The following is an 18,252-nucleotide window of genomic DNA, read 5'->3' on the forward strand; positions in this document are numbered from 1 at the left end:
TATTATAAAGGTGAAAAGAATGGAAGGAGTTCATCATTCAGAAGATTCTTCAAGTAAAAAGCCATGGAGGCTTTCAATCTATCTTCATTGCTTTTGTTGTTTTTTCTTTTCCCTTTGTTGCAAACTTCCACCATTGCCACCCAAAAGGCAAGCTAATGATCATTGATGAATCTGCTTTGAGAAAATATGTTTATATATTTTGAATTTTCAATCTAAAATGAAAATTCTTGTTAATCTTGTGCAGTCTTACATTGTTTACTTGGGATCACATTCACACGGGTCGAATCCTTCTTCGGTCGATCTTCAAATCGCAACAGAATCTCACTATAGTTTACTTGGATCATTGTTAGGAAGGTGGAGCTTATTATAGTTTTTGTCATACAATCAGCAAGATTTCTCTAATGCCAATTTATTTAATCCTCACTCTTGTTTTTTGTTTCTATGTATAGCAATGAGGCAGCCAAGGAAGCAATTTTCTACTCATACAACAGACATATCAATGGCTTTGCAGCCATGCTTGACCATAAAGTAGCAGAAGATTTAGCAAGTAAAACAATTCATCCAATGCTAAATATGAATTTATTTGACTTTTGTCCTCTGTTTCTTCATTTTAATCCCTTATAGTAACACTCCATTTTTTTCTCTGTGTGTTTGTTGGTAATCAAAATACATGACTTGCATATCATGACAGGAAATCCTGCTGTGGCATCTGTTCATGAGAACAAAGGAAGAAAACTGCACACAACAAGTTCATGGAAATTTCTTGGAGTAGAGCATGATGATGGAATTCCTACAAAATCTATTTGGAATCTTGCAAGTTTTGGTGAATCTACAATCATTGCCAACCTTGACACAGGTTGCTCCTGTTTCTATTCCAAGTTTTTGAACTTTCTGCAATTTCCTTTCTCTAATCGGCTAAGAAGTATAGACACTTTAGTTTGGCTAGCGTGTTCATATCCGACACGTGTTGACCACTTGAACACACCGACATTTGTTGTACACCCTTGTTTAGTAACATAAGTGGTAGACAAACATGCATCAAACACTTGTTTCATATACTAAATAGACACATAAAACAATATAATTTGATAGTGATACATATTTTAAAAAATATGTTGTCATATACATGTTCAAAATTTTCAAAAAATGGTGCGATGCCGTGTCTGTGTCGTTCATGCTTCTTTGCTCATTGGTATCGGTACAGGCGTTTGGCCAGAATCAAAGAGTTTCAGTGATGAAGGATATGGACCTTTTCCCACAAGATGGAAAGGAAGTTGTGAGGGTGGCTCCAAATTTCATTGCAACAGGTAACTTACACAAAATGCTGCTTCATTGTCTTTCTTCATTTCTTTCTACAACTGTAATTGTAAAGTTTTAAAAATACAGGAAGCTGATTGGAGCAAGGTATTTCAATAAAGGGTATGCAGCTTATGTGGGATCTCTCAATGCAACCTATGAAACAGCAAGAGACCATGATGGACATGGAACACACACTTTATCAACTGCTGGAGGCAATTTCATTTCAGGAGCTAATGTATTTGGGAATGGTAATGGCACTGCAAAAGGAGGGTCCCCTAAAGCCCTTGTTGCTGCCTATAAAGTATGCTGGCCTCCAGTGGATTCTGGTGGTAGTTGTTTTGATGCTGACATTTTAGCAGCCATTGAAGCTGCTATTAGTGATGGAGTTGATGTTCTTTCACTTTCACTTGGTGGAGATTCCAAAGATTTTTCCGACGACGTAGCAGCTATCGGTGCCTTCCATGCCGTTCAACAAGGTATTGTCGTCGTTTGTTCTGCAGGAAACTCTGGACCGGCTCCAGGGACTGTAGAAAATGTGGCACCCTGGATCTTTACTGTGGGTGCTAGCACAATCAACAGAGAGTTTACCAGTTATGTGGCCCTTGGAAACAAGAAGCATATCAAGGTACACATCTTAATTCATTTCTAACTCAAAGGCTCTATTTTACCTTGTTTTTGCTGTCTTTAATGCCCTTCAATTGTTAATACAAGGGTGCAAGTCTTTCTGATAAAATATTGCCAGCCCAGAAATTCTATCCATTGATCAGTGCTGCATATGCAAAAGCAAACCATGTCTCTTTCGATGACGCGTGAGTATAGTTTCAATTTGGCTTGATTACTATATTTTCTATGTATATTTTACTAGTGTCTTATCCAGAAAAATGTATATTTTAATAAACATGTCCTCATCGTATTCGTGTCTCATATTGTATTCTTACTTCTTAAACAATGACAGTAATCATATTAGATTGAGCAAACTTTGATGAATCCTTGCAGCCAACTGTGTGAGGAGGGGTCACTTGATCCCAGAAAGGTAAAAGGGAAGATTATAATTTGCCTTAGAGGGGAAAATGCAAGAGTGGATAAAGGTTATGTGGCAGCTCAAGCAGGTGCTGTTGGAATGATTCTTGCTAACACTGAGCAAAATGAGGATGAACTTATAGCTGATGCACACCTACTTCCTGTTTCCCATGTAAGCTATACTGATGGCCAATCAATCTACCAATACATCAATTCCACCAAGTAAGAAACTCCATATACTCTCATCAATTCCCATACTTATTACAAAAATCCTGTTTTTTACCTGTTGGAATCCTTTGAATCTTTTATCTGATGCTTCGAACGATCAAATACACGGGTCTCACTATATAAACTCTCTAACCCTAGAGGCATCATTAGTCTGTAATTTGAACTATTCTTCTTTTGCCTGTAGACGTAGCTAACACACTGTTAGTGAACCACGTAAATCTCAATGTTGATTCATTATTGTTTACGCTTTTTTATCTATTTGTATTTATTGATTACATAGCATACTTATTCACAAAACTTATGTTTTCTTTACCTTAACCAGAACTCCAATGGCTTACATGACTCATGCAAGAACAGAGCTGGGAATCAAACCAGCACCAGTTATGGCTTCATTCTCATCAAGAGGTCCCAACACGATGGAGGAGTCAATACTCAAGGTTTTCATTCCTAAAACTGTATAACATTCAATGTTCAACAACACATCATATTTTGAGTTTGTATCTCATATTTTCTTGTTTCTGCAGCCTGATATAACAGCACCTGGTGTCAATATCCTAGCAGCCTATTCTGAAGATGCATCGCCAAGCGGTTCGTCGTTTGATAATCGTCGAATTCCATTTAATATAGTATCTGGAACTTCCATGTCATGTCCCCACATTTCTGGTATTGTTGGCCTTCTCAAGACCCTTTATCCAAAATGGAGTCCAGCAGCTATCAAATCTGCAATCATGACCACAGGTACATTCTAAATATTAAATCTTAACAAGCACGTAAAAGTAGGACCAACGTTTGTTAGATATGCAACGAAGACTTATTCAAGCATACTAAATGGAGGCACATGTGACAAAAATAATAAATTTTAAGAGTAAAATACATCAAACTAATTTTTTAAGCACGTAAATGTGTAAACGCCTTGACTTCGACTTTCCTTCTTGTATAGCAATGATATATACTTTATAAAAATGTGTACTTTAATAAATGTCTTAGTGTCGGTGTCTAAGATTTTAGAAAACTTTAACGGTGTCATGTCCTTGTCTCATATCTATATCTGTGTACTTTTTAGATTAAATCATTACGTAAATAGAGATGAAGGGTTGGCTATGTTAAAGTATTGATTAATTAAATCTACCGTAACTCATTAGCTAAACTTTTGAGTTCAATAGTGATTCAAGAAGTCCTCTATGTTCAAACTCCTGTAATGTCATTTCCTACCTTATTAGATCTTTTGCATGTTTCTAAGCCTATAAATCAAAGGAAATGTTAAAGTATTAATTGTTGGAATGCCTTGAATCTGTTGTCTTACCTTAGGATTTAGAGGGATGCTATATATAAACCCTCTATCCTATTACCGCATTTGCATCTGTGTTATTTGATATTTCTCTCTAATAATAAAAAATGCTCTCTCTCTACTCGTAGATGTAACTAACACGCTGTTAGTTAATCAGGTAAATCTTTGTTCTTTATTCTTTGCTCGTTGATTTGTTTTTGTCATAATATAAATATAGTTAAATTTATCGTAACCCATTGGCTTCAAAGTACTAGTAGTTGGACCTAACTCATCTAACCTCTCTTAATAAAATCTTGCAAACTAAAATCTCTCTTTCAATTTCCTTTCTGCAGCTGAAACCAGAGCCAATGACAAACATCCAATACTAAATACAGAGGAGCTCAAAGCCAACCCATTTGCATATGGTGCAGGACATGTCCAGCCCAACAGAGCAATGAACCCTGGGCTTGTTTATGACCTTACCACCAAGGACTACTTGAATTTCTTATGTGTTCTAGGTTACAACAAAACACAAATCAGCAAATTCTCGAATACGTCGTTCGTTTGTTCGAAGTCATTCAAACTAACAGATTTCAACTACCCATCAATCTCCATACCCAACATGAAACCAGGCCTTGTAACAATCAAAAGAAGAGTTAAGAATGTGGGAAAGCCAAGCACTTATGTTGCTAGAGTGAAGGTACCCCCAGGAGCATCAGTTTCAGTTAAGCCAAGTACATTGAAGTTTACTGGAATTGATGAAGAGAAGAGTTTCAAAGTTATTGTGGGGAGTGTTGCAGATAACAAGCATAGTAGAGGCTATGTATTTGGGTCTTTAGTATGGGAAGATGGGAAGCATCATGTTAGAAGCCCAATTGTAGTGAATTTGGGATGATTTGGTAAAAGAAAAACATGATGGTGATGGATCATTATATTTCTTTTGAACAAGTTTTTTTCTACCTAAATTCTACTGTTTACAAGTCCTATGATAATGGATTCTTCTTTTTCTTTTTTTCTTGCTCTCTTTCACCTTAAATTATCTAAAATAGATTGATGCAAATGCAAACTAGTTTGTAGAAACTGCAACAATTATGGTTTGTTAAAATTGCTCGAACCAGAGTCGAGAGTTGAGAGGTCGTTAACATACCCCATACACACCATTATTAGAAACTATTAATTGGCTAAATAATGGGAAGATCGAGGGTAAATAATCAAGGACAACTATCTCGACCTTTTGGGTAAAACTAAAAGTAAAGTCATGAGATTTATGTCCAAAATAGAAAATATTATATCATTGTGGAAATATGTTGGAGGATTTGTTCTCCCTTAAAGAAACTATAGAATTTTTGTTATTTTGAACTCGGTGTTCCAATGACCATATATTTTTAAGTTAATTCTTTAATGCATACGAAGAATGTAGTTTACTTTATTTGTCATTTTACACAATTGAATGTAAGAGAATGAGAGATTCATGATATACGAGAAATATATATATGAAAATTCTCCCCACGGCAAATTTTTTTCTTGAAAGGAGAGAAATTGCATTATAAATAAGAAAAAAATTATTCGTACATCTTAAGAAAAGGAACTACTTAAGGACATATTTAAGTATAACTCAATTGATATAATTAAGTGCCACTTTGAAATCCATATAGTAAGGTCACAAGTTTAATTATCTTGTACCGAAGAAAAATAAAAAGGTTTGATTCTCAACTCTCATTTTCAATTATATTAATTATCATCCCATTAAAGTTCATACGGAGAGGCGACCCATTTGAAGGGCATGTTTGGATTGACTAGAGTTTTTTTAAAAAATAATTTTATTTAAACTCTTTTGATAAAAACTATTTAAAATACACTTTGAAAGTGTTTCAAAAGCTATTTCAAGTAGTTGTCAAACATTCTAAATTGTTTTCAAAATGACTTATTTTCAAATTTAAATTCTCTTCAACCGAACACACCCGGAAAGTAGGGTGTTAAAACAAAGTTGGAAAAAATTAATTTACCTTAAAGTAACATGCATGTATATAATTAATATCTTAAAATTTTCAACTAATTAATAATTAGAAAAATAATTAGTTTTTACTCTACACTACCCTATTCAATAAAATTTAGGCTTAGAATTTTGATTGCATTAAATTAAACCTAAACCTAAAGCAATGGTGAAATTAGTAGGAATTTCTTTCTTTTGTTATGTTGAAGTGTGGCATGTTAAAATTAACTTGAAAAAAATTACACTTTTGATCTCTAAATTTGAGTTTAGTAGCATTTTGATCTCTAAATTTCAAACTCGACATTTCAATCCCTAAAGTTTGATTTTGATATCATTTTGTTTTCTATCACCAATTTTCAGTTAATTACTAAAAAAAATTTGATGTGACACTATTTTTATTCTTTTTTTTCCTCTCATCTTTCTCCCTTTTCTTCCCGTCCTCCTCCCAACATCAACGAGAGGAGGAAGAGATAGAAAGAAGAGGAAAGATGGAAAAGATAGAAAGAAGAGAGAGAGTAAAAAAAAGTGTCGCGTATCTTTCTATTAGCTAATTAACGGAAAATTAACATACCAACATGGAACCTAAGATTTTAAATATAGGGTTCGAAAACCCAAGAACCAAAAGTGTAACTTTTTCCAATTAACTTCAACTAATTTAAGATCGTCTAAAATTTAAAAAATGAAATACAATGTCCTGAACTTTTTTTTCTCTTTAAGATCAACAACATATAGGGTGAGATATTCGAACCTGACCTATTGGTAATGATATGTATCTTAACAAACTAAATTACGACATTACTTTTTTATTATTATTATTTGATAAGTTCAGCCATGTAACAATGAGTTGGCATTTGTAAAAGTTCAAACTTCAAATAAAACTAGAAGGATACAAAGATGCAAATATTCCTATGCTTAAAAAGCTAAGTAGTTTCAAGAGAAATACCTGTTTTTGGAATGTGCCATGAACAAAAATAAAAGGGATGAATTGGGTGCTATGAAATGAGACATAATCATATAACCATATAACCATATTATCTTAATTTCCTACCCAAATTTGATATAATTACTTTTTGGATTCCATTTTTTTTGGTGCTAAGGTATGTTATTAAATAATTTTTCATTTCCTAACCATAATTATCCTTGTAATTTCTTCATTAGACCATAATTTCCCACCATTTTTGCCTCTTGGGTTTCTGATTTCTCTTCAAATGGAAAAAGAATCTCCCATCACTTTCTATAGATAAAAATGAATAGCCAAAGTCTTGTTCAATTCTTATAAAAGCCAATAAGAAACATAGAACAGTTGGCCATTATTTTAAGAGAGAAAAGGCAATGGAGGCTTTGAATCTTTCTTCATTGCTTCTTTCATTCTTTCTGTTTTCTCTGTTTCAAACATCCACCATTGCATTCAAGAAGGTTAGTCAATGATCATTCTTAAATGTCCCTTTTGTAAAAATTCTACGTCTTTTTAGCCTGATTTGGAATCCATTTCGTTTTTTGGTGTTTTGTTCGTGAAAATTAAGCTTATGAACACTCACCTCACTACTAGATTTCATGTTTTGTTATATCTACTTTTTACCGGCACTTTCAAAAACCAAACCAAATTTTGAAAACTAAAAAAATAGTTTTTAAACTTAGTTTTGTTTTTAGAATTTGGCTAAGAGTTCAACTCTTGTCCTTAAAAAAAATGCAAATCATTGTAACCATTTTGTCCAGTAACCTTTTCGTTTCTTGGTTTTTTGTTTTTGAAATATCTATATTTTTCAAGCCATGTATGGTAACTAATTTATTCTTTGATTTCTACAAACACTCATCTCACCCCTAAATTCCATGCTTTGTTACTACTTTTTACCAATATTTAAAAAACCAAACCAAATTTTAAAAACTTAAAGAAATAGTTTTTTTTAAAAAAAAATTGTTTTCGTCTTTGGAATTTCGTTAAAACTTCAACTCTTGTACTTAAAAAAAAAAGATGCAAACCGTGGTAAGAAATTGAGAGAAAATAAAGCTTAATTCTTAAAAACCAAAAACAAAAAAACGAAATGGTTACCGAACATTTGGGGTTTTTCTTGTAAGACACTTAAAATTTTTCTTTTATTTTGTGCAGTCTTATATTGTTTATTTGGGATCACATTCACATGGGTTGAATCCTTCTGCAATTGATGCCCAACTTGCAACAGAATCTCACTATAATTTACTTGGATCCTTGTTAGGAAGGTGAAGCTTTTTTAGTTTAAAATCATGAAGTTAATATTTGTTTTAACTCTCACTTTTGATATTTACACTGTTTTTTTCTGTGTTTCCAAGCACAGCAATGAAGCAGCTAAGGAAGCAATTTTTTACTCATACAATAGACATATCAATGGCTTTGCAGCTGTGCTAGATCAAAAAGTTGCAAGCGATCTCACAAGTAAATTCATTCATCCAATTCTACAGTCCTACTTGATAACGATTTCAGCCTGTTTGATAACTGTTTAGTTTTTTAAAATTAATTCTATTTTGTCGCAATTTCTTACAATGATTTTCGTATAGTCGAACTCATAGCTAAATTCTAAAAACAGAAACAAGTTTTTTAAAAGTTTTTTTTTTCTTTTTTTTTTTTTTTTTGAAAATATTGCTAGAAATTAGATAACCTATCAAAAAAAACCTAGAGATGCAAAGGATATTTATAGACTTAATTTTCAAAAATAAAAAACTAAAAATCAAATGGGTATGGAACAAGACCTTCCTTTTTTTTCTATTTTGAAATGTGTTTATTTCTTTGCAACTTCTTTATAATGATTTTCGTTTTTTTAAAAAAAAATATTTGGATTTTTAGACAAATTTAAAAGACAATAATATGTTTGTAATAACTACAATCTCGTTTGATAATCATTCTCCGTTTTTAGTTTTATGTTTGTTTTCTCTTAATTTCTAAACATGGTTTTCACTTTTCTTAAATAAACATTTGAATTTTTAGTCAAAAATCTAAAAATAAAAACTACTTTTTTTACTTTCCAAAATTTGGTGTAGTTTTTGAAAATATTTGTAGAAAATGTGAACAACATAACATAGAAATTTAGAGGTGAAAGTATAGTTTATAACTTAATTAATTTTCAAAAGCCAAAAACAAAAGACGGAATGGTTATCAATAAGGACCTATTTTTTTTAGTATTGAAATTTGAAAAAATGTTTCTAAAAAGTATATAACTAGTGTCTCATTTAATTACCATTTTTTTTTTAAAATTAAGCCTATAAACATTACTTTCACCTCCAAATGTCTTCTTTTGCCATCTATTTTTTACCAATGATTTAAAAATCAAGCCAAAATTTGAAAATTAGAAAAAATAGTTTTTAAAATGTTGTTTTTGTTTTTGGAGTTTGGATAAGAATTCAACCATTGTACTTAAAAAAGATACAAATCATTATAAGAAATAGAGAAGAAGTAGGCTTAATTTTCAAAAATCAAAAACAAAAAACGAAATGATTATCAAACGAAACCTTAAAAATAGTTATCAAACCAGACGTAGATCTTTTGTGCAGAAGATTCCACATCAAAATTTAATCCCAATGGTGTTTTCTCATTTTCTTGTCCATTTTTTTTAGAACATCCTGATGTGGTATCAGTACATGAAAACAAAGGGAAAAAACTGCACACAACACTTTCATGGAACTTTCTTGGAGTTGAGAATAATGGTGCAATTCCTTCAAACTCTATTTGGAATCTTGCAAGTTTTGGTGAATCTACAATCATTGCCAACCTTGACACAGGTTTGTTCTGTTTCACATTTTTTTTTAAAAGTTTTTGGTTATAATTTTGCAATTTGTGTATATTTGTATTTGTATAATTGGAATCAATACACAGGTGTTTGGCCAGAATCAAAGAGTTTCAATGATGAAGGATATGGACCTATCCCAACAAGGTGGAAGGGAAGTTGTGAAGGTGGCTCCAAATTTCATTGCAACAGGTCCCTAACATCAATCTTTACTCCATTGCTTCTTGTTGAGAAGCACGGACACTTTGATTTGATTAACGTGTCTAACACGTATTAAACATCATTATGTGCAATAGACACGTGTTTGATGCTAGTTGTACAAAGTGAAATATTGATGCATATTGAACAATGGTTAAGGTTACTATATTAACATATAAAAAATAGGTTAAAATTGTAAATTTGGTCGATCCTTATGGTTCGGAGAAAGTTTGAACTTAGTCTCTATGATTTATAATTAAAATTTAGTCCCTATGGTTTGATAAAACTCTCATAAATAATCTCTACAGTAGGATCTATTTATGAGGCTTTTATCAAAACCGTAGGAACTCTTTATGAGTTTTTGTCAAACTATAGGGATTAAATGCTAACTTTCACCAAAGTATAGGGACCAAATTTGTAATTTACCCTAAAAAATATCTAATAGGTCTTTGAACTTTTAGTTCTATGTTTAAAAGGTTTTTAACTTTAAAAATGTCTAATAGGTCCTTGAACGTTCAATTTGTTTTTTGTCTAATAGGTTCTAAACATATTCAAAATTGGCCTCTAACATGTTGTAAATTTTTTATATAAACATAAAATTTATATACTTGACTCCTAGGCTTGTGGATTTAGAAAAAACTGTCGCATAAGACTTTTATTAGACACAAAGTTAAAATTTCAATGACATATTAGACATAAAATCGAAACTGTGAAGACTTTTTAGACACACTTGTTCAAGTTTTAGGATCCAAATAAACACAAACCTCAAAAGTTCAAAAACTCATTATACACTTTCTAAAGTTCAAATGATCAAATAGATACAAAAAGTTCATGAACTAAATTTGTAATTTAACATCGTCTTTTTTAAGCATAGTACTACAAATCCATAAACTTTCTTAAAATTTCGTCACTATCACGTCTCCGTGATCTACCTAGTTGTCGTATCGTATGAGTGTCTCGTATCAAACCTCGTAAAAAATGCAGGAAGCTGATCGGAGCAAGGTATTTCAACAAAGGGTATGCAGCCATTGTGGGACCTCTAAACTCAAGCTATGAATCAGCAAGGGACCATGAAGGGCATGGAACACACACATTATCCACAGCTGGTGGCCATTTTGTTGAAGGAGCTAATATATTTGGGTATGGTAATGGCACTGCAAAAGGAGGGTCACCTAAAGCCCTTGTTGCTGCCTATAAAGTTTGTTGGCCTCAAGTGTTCTTGTTTGGTGAATGTTTTGAGGCAGACATTCTAGCTGGCTTTGAAGCTGCCATTAGTGATGGAGTTGATGTTCTGTCTGTTTCACTTGGTGGAGATCCTAGTGATTTTGCCCAAGATTCAATATCTATAGGAGCATTTCATGCTGTTCAAAATGGTATTACTGTTGTTTGTTCTGCTGGAAACTCTGGCCCAATTCCTGGCTCTGTCTCTAATGTTGCACCATGGATCATAACTGTGGGAGCTAGCACAATTGATAGGCTTTTTACGAGTTATGTCGCACTCGGAGATAAGAAGCACATTAAGGTACACTTTGAAGAAACACAAACACTTTAGTTTTGTCTATCTACTTTGTTTCTTATGTCTTTCTAACGTGGCTTTCCTTTATCCGGATTGCTACCTGTATCTGCTTTTTTGAACTCTTCTCCAACTCTTCCTTATACTGTTTATTTATGGAATGAATCACTTTAGGGTTGGGGTATGATGATGGCGCTAAGAATGTGTCAACCTAGTTAAGATATTTTAGTGCACCTACTGAACCTCATATCCTTTAGTATTGTTCTCTAAAAAAATGTTATGTTTGGCTCACTAGTGTTGACACATATAAGGATACTAGTTATTGTTGGAAAAAACTTTCGACCACTACCAAAACTAGGAAATACAACAATTTACGTGAAAAACTTCAAACCTGGAGAAAACCCACGATCCACCAAAAAGGAATTCACTATGTGAAAAGTTATTACAATCACATAAAATTCTCTCCTCGATCACAATTATTACAAGGACACTTTCTCAAAAACTTTTGTACTACTTACACATTTTCTTTAGTCTCAAACGAGAGCATGAAAAAGGGAAATCTAGTTAGATTTAATACATCAAACTTAAAATGTTTCTTGCTCGGACAATTTGAAACTAAAGTCATAGATTCCTTTATATAGTGTTTGGACACTTATTTAGGATACTATAATAATATAGGACAAAAACAATAAATTTGAAAGCAACATATATCAAACTCATTTTTCTAAGCATATAAATTCATAAACACATCTGACTTTGAATTTTGAATTTCCTTCGAGTATATAATTGATAGATGTTTATATGAATAAACATATAATATCCATGTGCAATGTCTTTATATTTTGTCGTGTTTGTATTTGAAAGCAACATATATCAAACTCATTATTTCTAAGCATATAAATTCATAAACACATCTGACTTTGAATTTTGAATTTTCTTCGAGTATATAATTGATAGATGTTTATATGAATAAACATATAATATCCGTGTGCAATGTCTTTATATTTTATCGTGTTTGTATTTTATATCTATATCCGTGCTTCTTATCTATTCATCTTTATTCATTTGAGTATATGGCTCCCATGTTCTTGCTGTCTTTAATGAACTTCAATTATATCAATATTAGGGTGCAAGCCTTTCTGATAAAATATTGCCAGAACAGAAGTTCTATCCATTGATCAGTTCTCTAGATGCAAAAGCCAACAATGTCTCTAACTACCACGCGTGAGTATATTTTTGTAATTTTGAATAGATTTCAATTATGTTGTTAAACATTGAATATTTTAATTTAATTAATTTTGAACTTTGAAATTGTCCAAAAATTACCCATAATGGAGTTTTTTTTTCATTGAAACCATGAATGAAAATTTAATGGTAGTTGATGTTTAAAAATTGGAAGGAATATACAGATATCATTTACGACAAAATCTTTCGAGTTGAAATGAATAGTAAAAATCAATATTAGTGCATGTTTGGGAGTAATTTTGAAATAAGTAAATTCACTTATATCATGTTTAAAATCACTTCAATTTCTAAATACAATTTCCATACTATTAAAATTGATTTTGTATGGTCAAAAACATTTTCCAAGCGACTTTGAAAATGACAAAAGTGTTCTTAACCATTTTAGAATCAGTACTCTCAAACATGCAATTAAATTTCGATATAGTTGAAAATAACTTATAAATGATGCTACTAGGTAAGCCTTCCAACTTTTACAATCAGTAGTCACACATTCATTTATATCCTTCATTTTAACAGGAGATCAAAATGAAACTTTTCAAAGTCTAAAGTTATGACTGAAGCCTACGATAAAGTTCGAGAAAATTTTTTTGTACAACTCAACCAATATTTTGATGGTAAAACAAAAACAAAATGATATTTAAGCAAAATTTAATGTGTGTTTTTTAGGCTAATATGTGAAGAAGGGTCTCTTGATCCAAAAAAGGTAAAAGGGAAGATTGTAGTTTGTCTTAGAGGGATCAATGCAAGAGTGGACAAAGGTTTTGTGGCTGCTGAAGCAGGTGCTGTTGGGATGATTCTTGCTAATGACAAGGAAAATGGAGATGAACTTTTAGCTGATGCACATTTACTTCCTGCTTCCCATATAACCTATTCTGATGGTCAACTAGTCTACCAATACATCAACTCTACCAAGTAATTTTTACTCCTCCTTCCATCTTCTCCTATTTTTATTCATGAAGTACGTCGGTTAAGTTATACGTCTAGGTTTCTATCTATTTAGTCATTCAACGTTAGAAAGTGTCTCATAGATTTCACCTATGGACGTCTATTTTTGTGTCTAAGGCTTTCAACTTTTGTGTCAATAAGTTTTGGAACTTTAAAATGTGTCTTATAGGCCATTTGATATTTTATAAAATGTACGGATATATTAGATGTGAAGTTGAAAGTTTAGGATCTTATTAGCCATCATCAAATAAATCAATTAGTTTAAATTTTTTAAAAAATATATATCAAAATCGAATCTTTTAAGGATTTATTGGACACTTTTAAAGTTGATGACTATTAAACGCAAACTTAAAAGTTTAGGTCTCGTTTAATAATCATTTGGTTTTTGGGTTTTGGGATTTTAAATAAAGTTTATAGATGTTACTTTCACTTATTGATTTCTTTGTTTTGTTATGTACTTTACCTTTTTTGGAGAGTTAAGAAATAGTTTGTAGGCTCTCTTTAATAACCTTTTGGTTTTTAGTTTTTAATTTTTGGAAATTATGTTTGTTGTCTCATAATTTTGTAATCATGGTTTTCATCTTTTTCTAATTTAGTAAGTAGTTGAGTTCTTAACAAAATTCTAAAAAGAAAAAAAAAATTAAAAAAAAAAACTACTTCTTTTAGTTTTGAAATCTTTGACTTGAATTTTGAAAATGGTCCTAATATGTAAACAACAAAACAAAGAAATCAATAAGTGGTGCAAGGTAGTGTCTATAGGTTTAATTTTTTAAAAATCAAAAGCTTATCAAATAGGGGCTTCAAAAACTTATCTTTGTTTTTAGAATTTGATTAAAAATTCAAATATTATTTAGTTAGAAAAGATGAAAACCATGGTAAGAAAGGTGTAAGAAAACAAACACAATTTTTAAAATCGAAATAGTTACCAACAGAACCTTAAAAGACCCATTATACGACATTTTTTTTAATGTGTTCAAAGATTCATTAGCTTGACACAAACTTAAAAGTTCAAGTACGATTAAACTCGTAAAACTCACAACTCATTTTGTGCTAAAACTAGAATTCCAATGGCTTACCTGACTCACGTGAGGACAGAGTTGGGAGTCAAACCAGCACCAGTTATGGCTTCATTCTCGTCAAGAGGGCCCAACACGATCGATCCATCAATACTCAAGGTTGGTTAACTAAAATAGTAATATCGTTCGAGTAATTGATCCATTGTTGAAATATCTTAAATCTGTTATCTAACGCTTTCAATAATCAACTGTGTGAATATCGTTAGTGAATCACGTGAATCTGTATATCAGTTTTCTTGTTTGATTTTTTGTTTATCGATAACCGGGATGAGACGTTTATGAATTTTGCAGCCAGATATAACAGCACCAGGTGTGAATATATTAGCAGCATACTCTGAAGATGCATCACCATCAGGTTCAAGTTTTGATAAACGTAGGGTGGCATTTAACGTAGAATCTGGGACTTCAATGTCATGTCCTCATATTTCTGGGATTGTTGGACTTCTCAAAACACTTTATCCTAAATGGAGTCCTGCAGCTATTAGATCTGCTATCATGACCACAGGTACATTATCACCATTTCCGTCCTGTTTGATTACTGTTTAATTTCAGATTTTTAACTTTTAAAAATAAAAAGTAACATTTTTTTTACTTATATAGTGTGTAATTAAACCTTGTTTTGTTGTTAGATTTAGATTTTAACTAAAATGTTAAATGTTTAAGAAAATTGAGAGGAAACAAACATAAATTTCAAAGACAAAAAACTATAAATGAAATAGTTATCAAACGAGACTTTTAACTTTGGTTTTCTGTTTTTTTTTAATTTATATCTCTTTTTTCCCAATTTTCTTACTATAATTTGTCACGTTTCTTGAGTTTTTTTATCAAATTTTTAAAATCAAATGAAATTTTAAAACTGTTTTTAATTTTTAATTCTTAGTTTTCAAATTTTGGCTTGGTCTTTAATGTATGTATACAAAAGTGAATAATAAAACAAAGAAATAGATAAGTGGATAATGTGATTAGAAACTTAATTTTCAAAAACTGGAAACTAAATACCTTATTAAATGGAGTCAAAATTGTCAAATTTGTTTCTATTTGGTTTTAAAAAAAAGGAAAATTTTTATAAATAGAAAAATCCCAAAAATATTTACACTTTATAGCAAAAAAGTCCAAAAACGTAAATATTTTTAAATATTTAAAAAAATCCCTTTTAAAATTTTCAATATTGTATCATGTTCTAAACTTTTAAAATGATTAATATATCCTTAAACTTTTAATTTAATAAATTTTTAATTTTGTGTCAATAATATCCTGATTTATTTGATATTTGTTTAAAATTAGAGTCTCTACTAGATACAAATAATAATAATAATAATAATTTTTTTTTAAAAAAAAAAGGCCCAAATGGCCCAAATTTTATATCCAATAGAAGACCAATTAATTTTTAAAAACTTGGAATATGTCAAAGATCTAAAATGATTACTTAGATTAACATACTATGTTGAATCCAATAATGAGGTAAAATAAAATTTTCATAAACCAATATAGATATAGGGCAAAGCCTATAAAATCACTACATATACTACTTTGATTCTATAAGGTTTAGATCTATTAAACTATTTTCAATGTTCTAGGGACTAATTAAACTTGTAATTTACCGATTGTATAGAGAAATTATTCGAGGAGGCTAGTAAAATGGTAGGATTATTGTATATTTGCATGGTATTGAATTTTTGTCGACTTTCGATATGATATTTTCACATGCTCAACATCGACATAAGAGGTAAATCAACATTTTTGTTATACGTAGAAAAATCTATGAAATATAATAAAATAAGCAACACAATGTCACTATATATCATATAATTAATAATAAACATGTTAACTTGTTTAAGGAACCTAAAATGGTTATTATTAATTTAAATATATTTGTTTAGTTTTATGTTTTTACAATGTTTTCAAAAACATGCCTCGAAATTAACATTTTATCGATATTTCTGTCGATGTCAACATTTTAAACTTTTGGTTAGTGGTGTTCAAATAATCCGACAACATGAATAATCCGGACTACCCAACCTAAAATGTAAGGGTTGGGTTGGATTGGGTTAATTTTGTTCTTGGATTGGATTAGGTTGAATTTTTCTATTTTTATTGCATTGGATTGGGTTGTGGGTTGGCTAAAAAAAATTTGGGTTGACCCAACTCAACCCGAATTATATATGTATATATATATATTCTTTTTTGTTTAAAGTTTGGTTTTTTTGTATTGATTAATTTTAGAATTTTTAATACTTTTCTTTTAAAATTGTTATGTTATTTGTATTTGTTTAAAGTTTACAATAAATATCATAGATATTTGCTATTTAGCATCTTAATGTTATGAGATTTTAGTTATTAGTGATGTGTTGTATATAAATTTACATATTTTTCATTAAAAAAAATAATAATAAGTTATAACCCGACAACCCAACTCAATCCAAATTTTAACAGAACTTTATTTGGGTCATTTGGGTAGCCAATCAAACCAACCTGAATTTTCGGGTTGGTCCAAAAAATATCCTGAACCTAACCATCAGGTTGGTCCAAAAAATATCCTGAACCTAACCCAACTCATCCTATGTACACCCCTACTTTTGGGTATTTTCATAATTTTGCATTAAGAAACATTTGACTTGAACCTTGGCAGCTGGAACAAAAGCCAATGACTTGAATCCAATACTGAGCACAAAGCAAGAGAAAGCAAACGCATTTGCATATGGTGCAGGCCATGTTCGTCCAAACAAAGCAGCAAATCCAGGCCTTGTTTATGACCTTTCCACCAAAGATTACTTGAACTACCTATGTGCTTTAGGCTACAACAAAACACAAATCAAACAATTCTCCAATGACACTTCTTTTGTTTGTTCAAAATCATTCAAAACAACAGATTTGAACTACCCGTCGATCTCGATACCGGATCTGAAATCGGAGGCCGTCGTGAAGATCAAAAGGAGATTGAAGAATGTGGGAAGTCCAGGCACGTATGTCGTACAAGTCAACGCACCACCAGGGGTTTCGGTTTTTGTTGAGCCGACTAGTTTGAAGTTCACTGGAATTGATGAAGAGAAGAGTTTTAGAGTTGTGTTGAAGAGTAGTGTGCCTAATGATTTTCGTCAAATGTATGTGTTTGGGAGAATTGAATGGTCTGATGGGAACCATCGTGTTAAAAGTCCGATTGTAGTGAGAGTAGGTGGTTGATCTGGATTGAGTTAGGTCGAATTGGGTCAAATTTAACTTGTGTTAGCACATCCTTTAGGAAATTCTTGTCTTGTTCACAGTGTATTGTTATGTTTAATGATAATGGATTTCTCTTTGCTTCACTTTTTTTATTGTTATTATTATTTTCTATGGCTTACAAACAGAGTAATGGAAACAACAGAGAGAATTAAGAAATATTTTGAAACAATTTGTTTGTAGAAACTGCAGCATAAAGCCACTTGAGGCCAAGTACATGTAAAATCAAAAAAGTACAACACGAAGACTTTTTGAGATGTATATTTCACTTCAGAGTTAATAATACAACCACTATGTTACTTTAGTCGATCCACATTTTGAATGCTTTGTCCAAAAAAAATCCATAGCATCACCATCCTTGCAAAACATCTAGTAAATTGAAGTTGAGAAATGTGAATTGAATTATTGTCCACCAGAAAGTAAAAAGACCTTTAGTGTCTATTAATTAATTTAAAATAATATATGAAAAGTTTTAAAATTAATTTAAATAGTGGGGA

At 31.2% G+C, this 18,252-nt stretch overlaps 2 protein-coding genes across 2 annotated transcripts; both read left to right on the forward strand.

Annotated features, from left to right (window-relative positions):
• On the forward strand, positions 1 to 4,815 carry LOC120090550 (subtilisin-like protease SBT5.4). Its single transcript, XM_090307469.1, has 11 exons — positions 1 to 147; positions 245 to 354; positions 450 to 547; positions 692 to 856; positions 1,205 to 1,307; positions 1,387 to 1,924; positions 2,011 to 2,108; positions 2,296 to 2,541; positions 2,870 to 2,984; positions 3,072 to 3,285; positions 4,168 to 4,815. The coding sequence occupies exons 1-11, from the start codon at positions 64 to 66 to the stop codon at positions 4,707 to 4,709; spliced, it is 2,313 nt and encodes a 770-aa protein (XP_090163595.1). The 5' UTR covers positions 1 to 63; the 3' UTR covers positions 4,710 to 4,815.
• Positions 4,816 to 7,093: 2,278 nt separating this feature from the next.
• Positions 7,094 to 17,841, forward strand: LOC120090512 (subtilisin-like protease SBT5.4). Its single transcript, XM_039048226.2, has 11 exons — positions 7,094 to 7,223; positions 7,915 to 8,024; positions 8,120 to 8,217; positions 9,393 to 9,557; positions 9,652 to 9,754; positions 10,745 to 11,282; positions 12,400 to 12,497; positions 13,185 to 13,430; positions 14,524 to 14,638; positions 14,831 to 15,044; positions 17,169 to 17,841. The coding sequence occupies exons 1-11, from the start codon at positions 7,140 to 7,142 to the stop codon at positions 17,717 to 17,719; spliced, it is 2,322 nt and encodes a 773-aa protein (XP_038904154.1). The 5' UTR covers positions 7,094 to 7,139; the 3' UTR covers positions 17,720 to 17,841.
• The last annotated feature ends 411 nt before the right edge of the window (positions 17,842 to 18,252 follow it).

Source organism: Benincasa hispida, chromosome 11 (assembly GCF_027475165.1).
Source record: "Benincasa hispida cultivar pf3 chromosome 11, pf3_genome.v1.1, whole genome shotgun sequence".
In the NCBI taxonomy this organism is placed as follows: domain Eukaryota; kingdom Viridiplantae; phylum Streptophyta; class Magnoliopsida; order Cucurbitales; family Cucurbitaceae; genus Benincasa; species Benincasa hispida.

Excerpts from the sequence above, each read along its gene's own strand:
- LOC120090550 (XM_090307469.1), top strand. The coding sequence starts at position 64 with ATGGAGGCTTTCAATCTATCTTCATTGCTTTTGTTGTTTTTTCTTTTC. Across the intron at positions 355-449 it reads CTTGGATCATTGTTAGGAAG|CAATGAGGCAGCCAAGGAAG; the intron begins GTGGAGCTTATT and ends TTCTATGTATAG. Across the intron at positions 1,925-2,010 it reads GAAACAAGAAGCATATCAAG|GGTGCAAGTCTTTCTGATAA; the intron begins GTACACATCTTA and ends TGTTAATACAAG.
- LOC120090512 (XM_039048226.2), top strand. The coding sequence starts at position 7,140 with ATGGAGGCTTTGAATCTTTCTTCATTGCTTCTTTCATTCTTTCTGTTT. Across the intron at positions 13,431-14,523 it reads CAATACATCAACTCTACCAA|AATTCCAATGGCTTACCTGA; the intron begins GTAATTTTTACT and ends TGCTAAAACTAG. Across the intron at positions 15,045-17,168 it reads ATCTGCTATCATGACCACAG|CTGGAACAAAAGCCAATGAC; the intron begins GTACATTATCAC and ends GAACCTTGGCAG.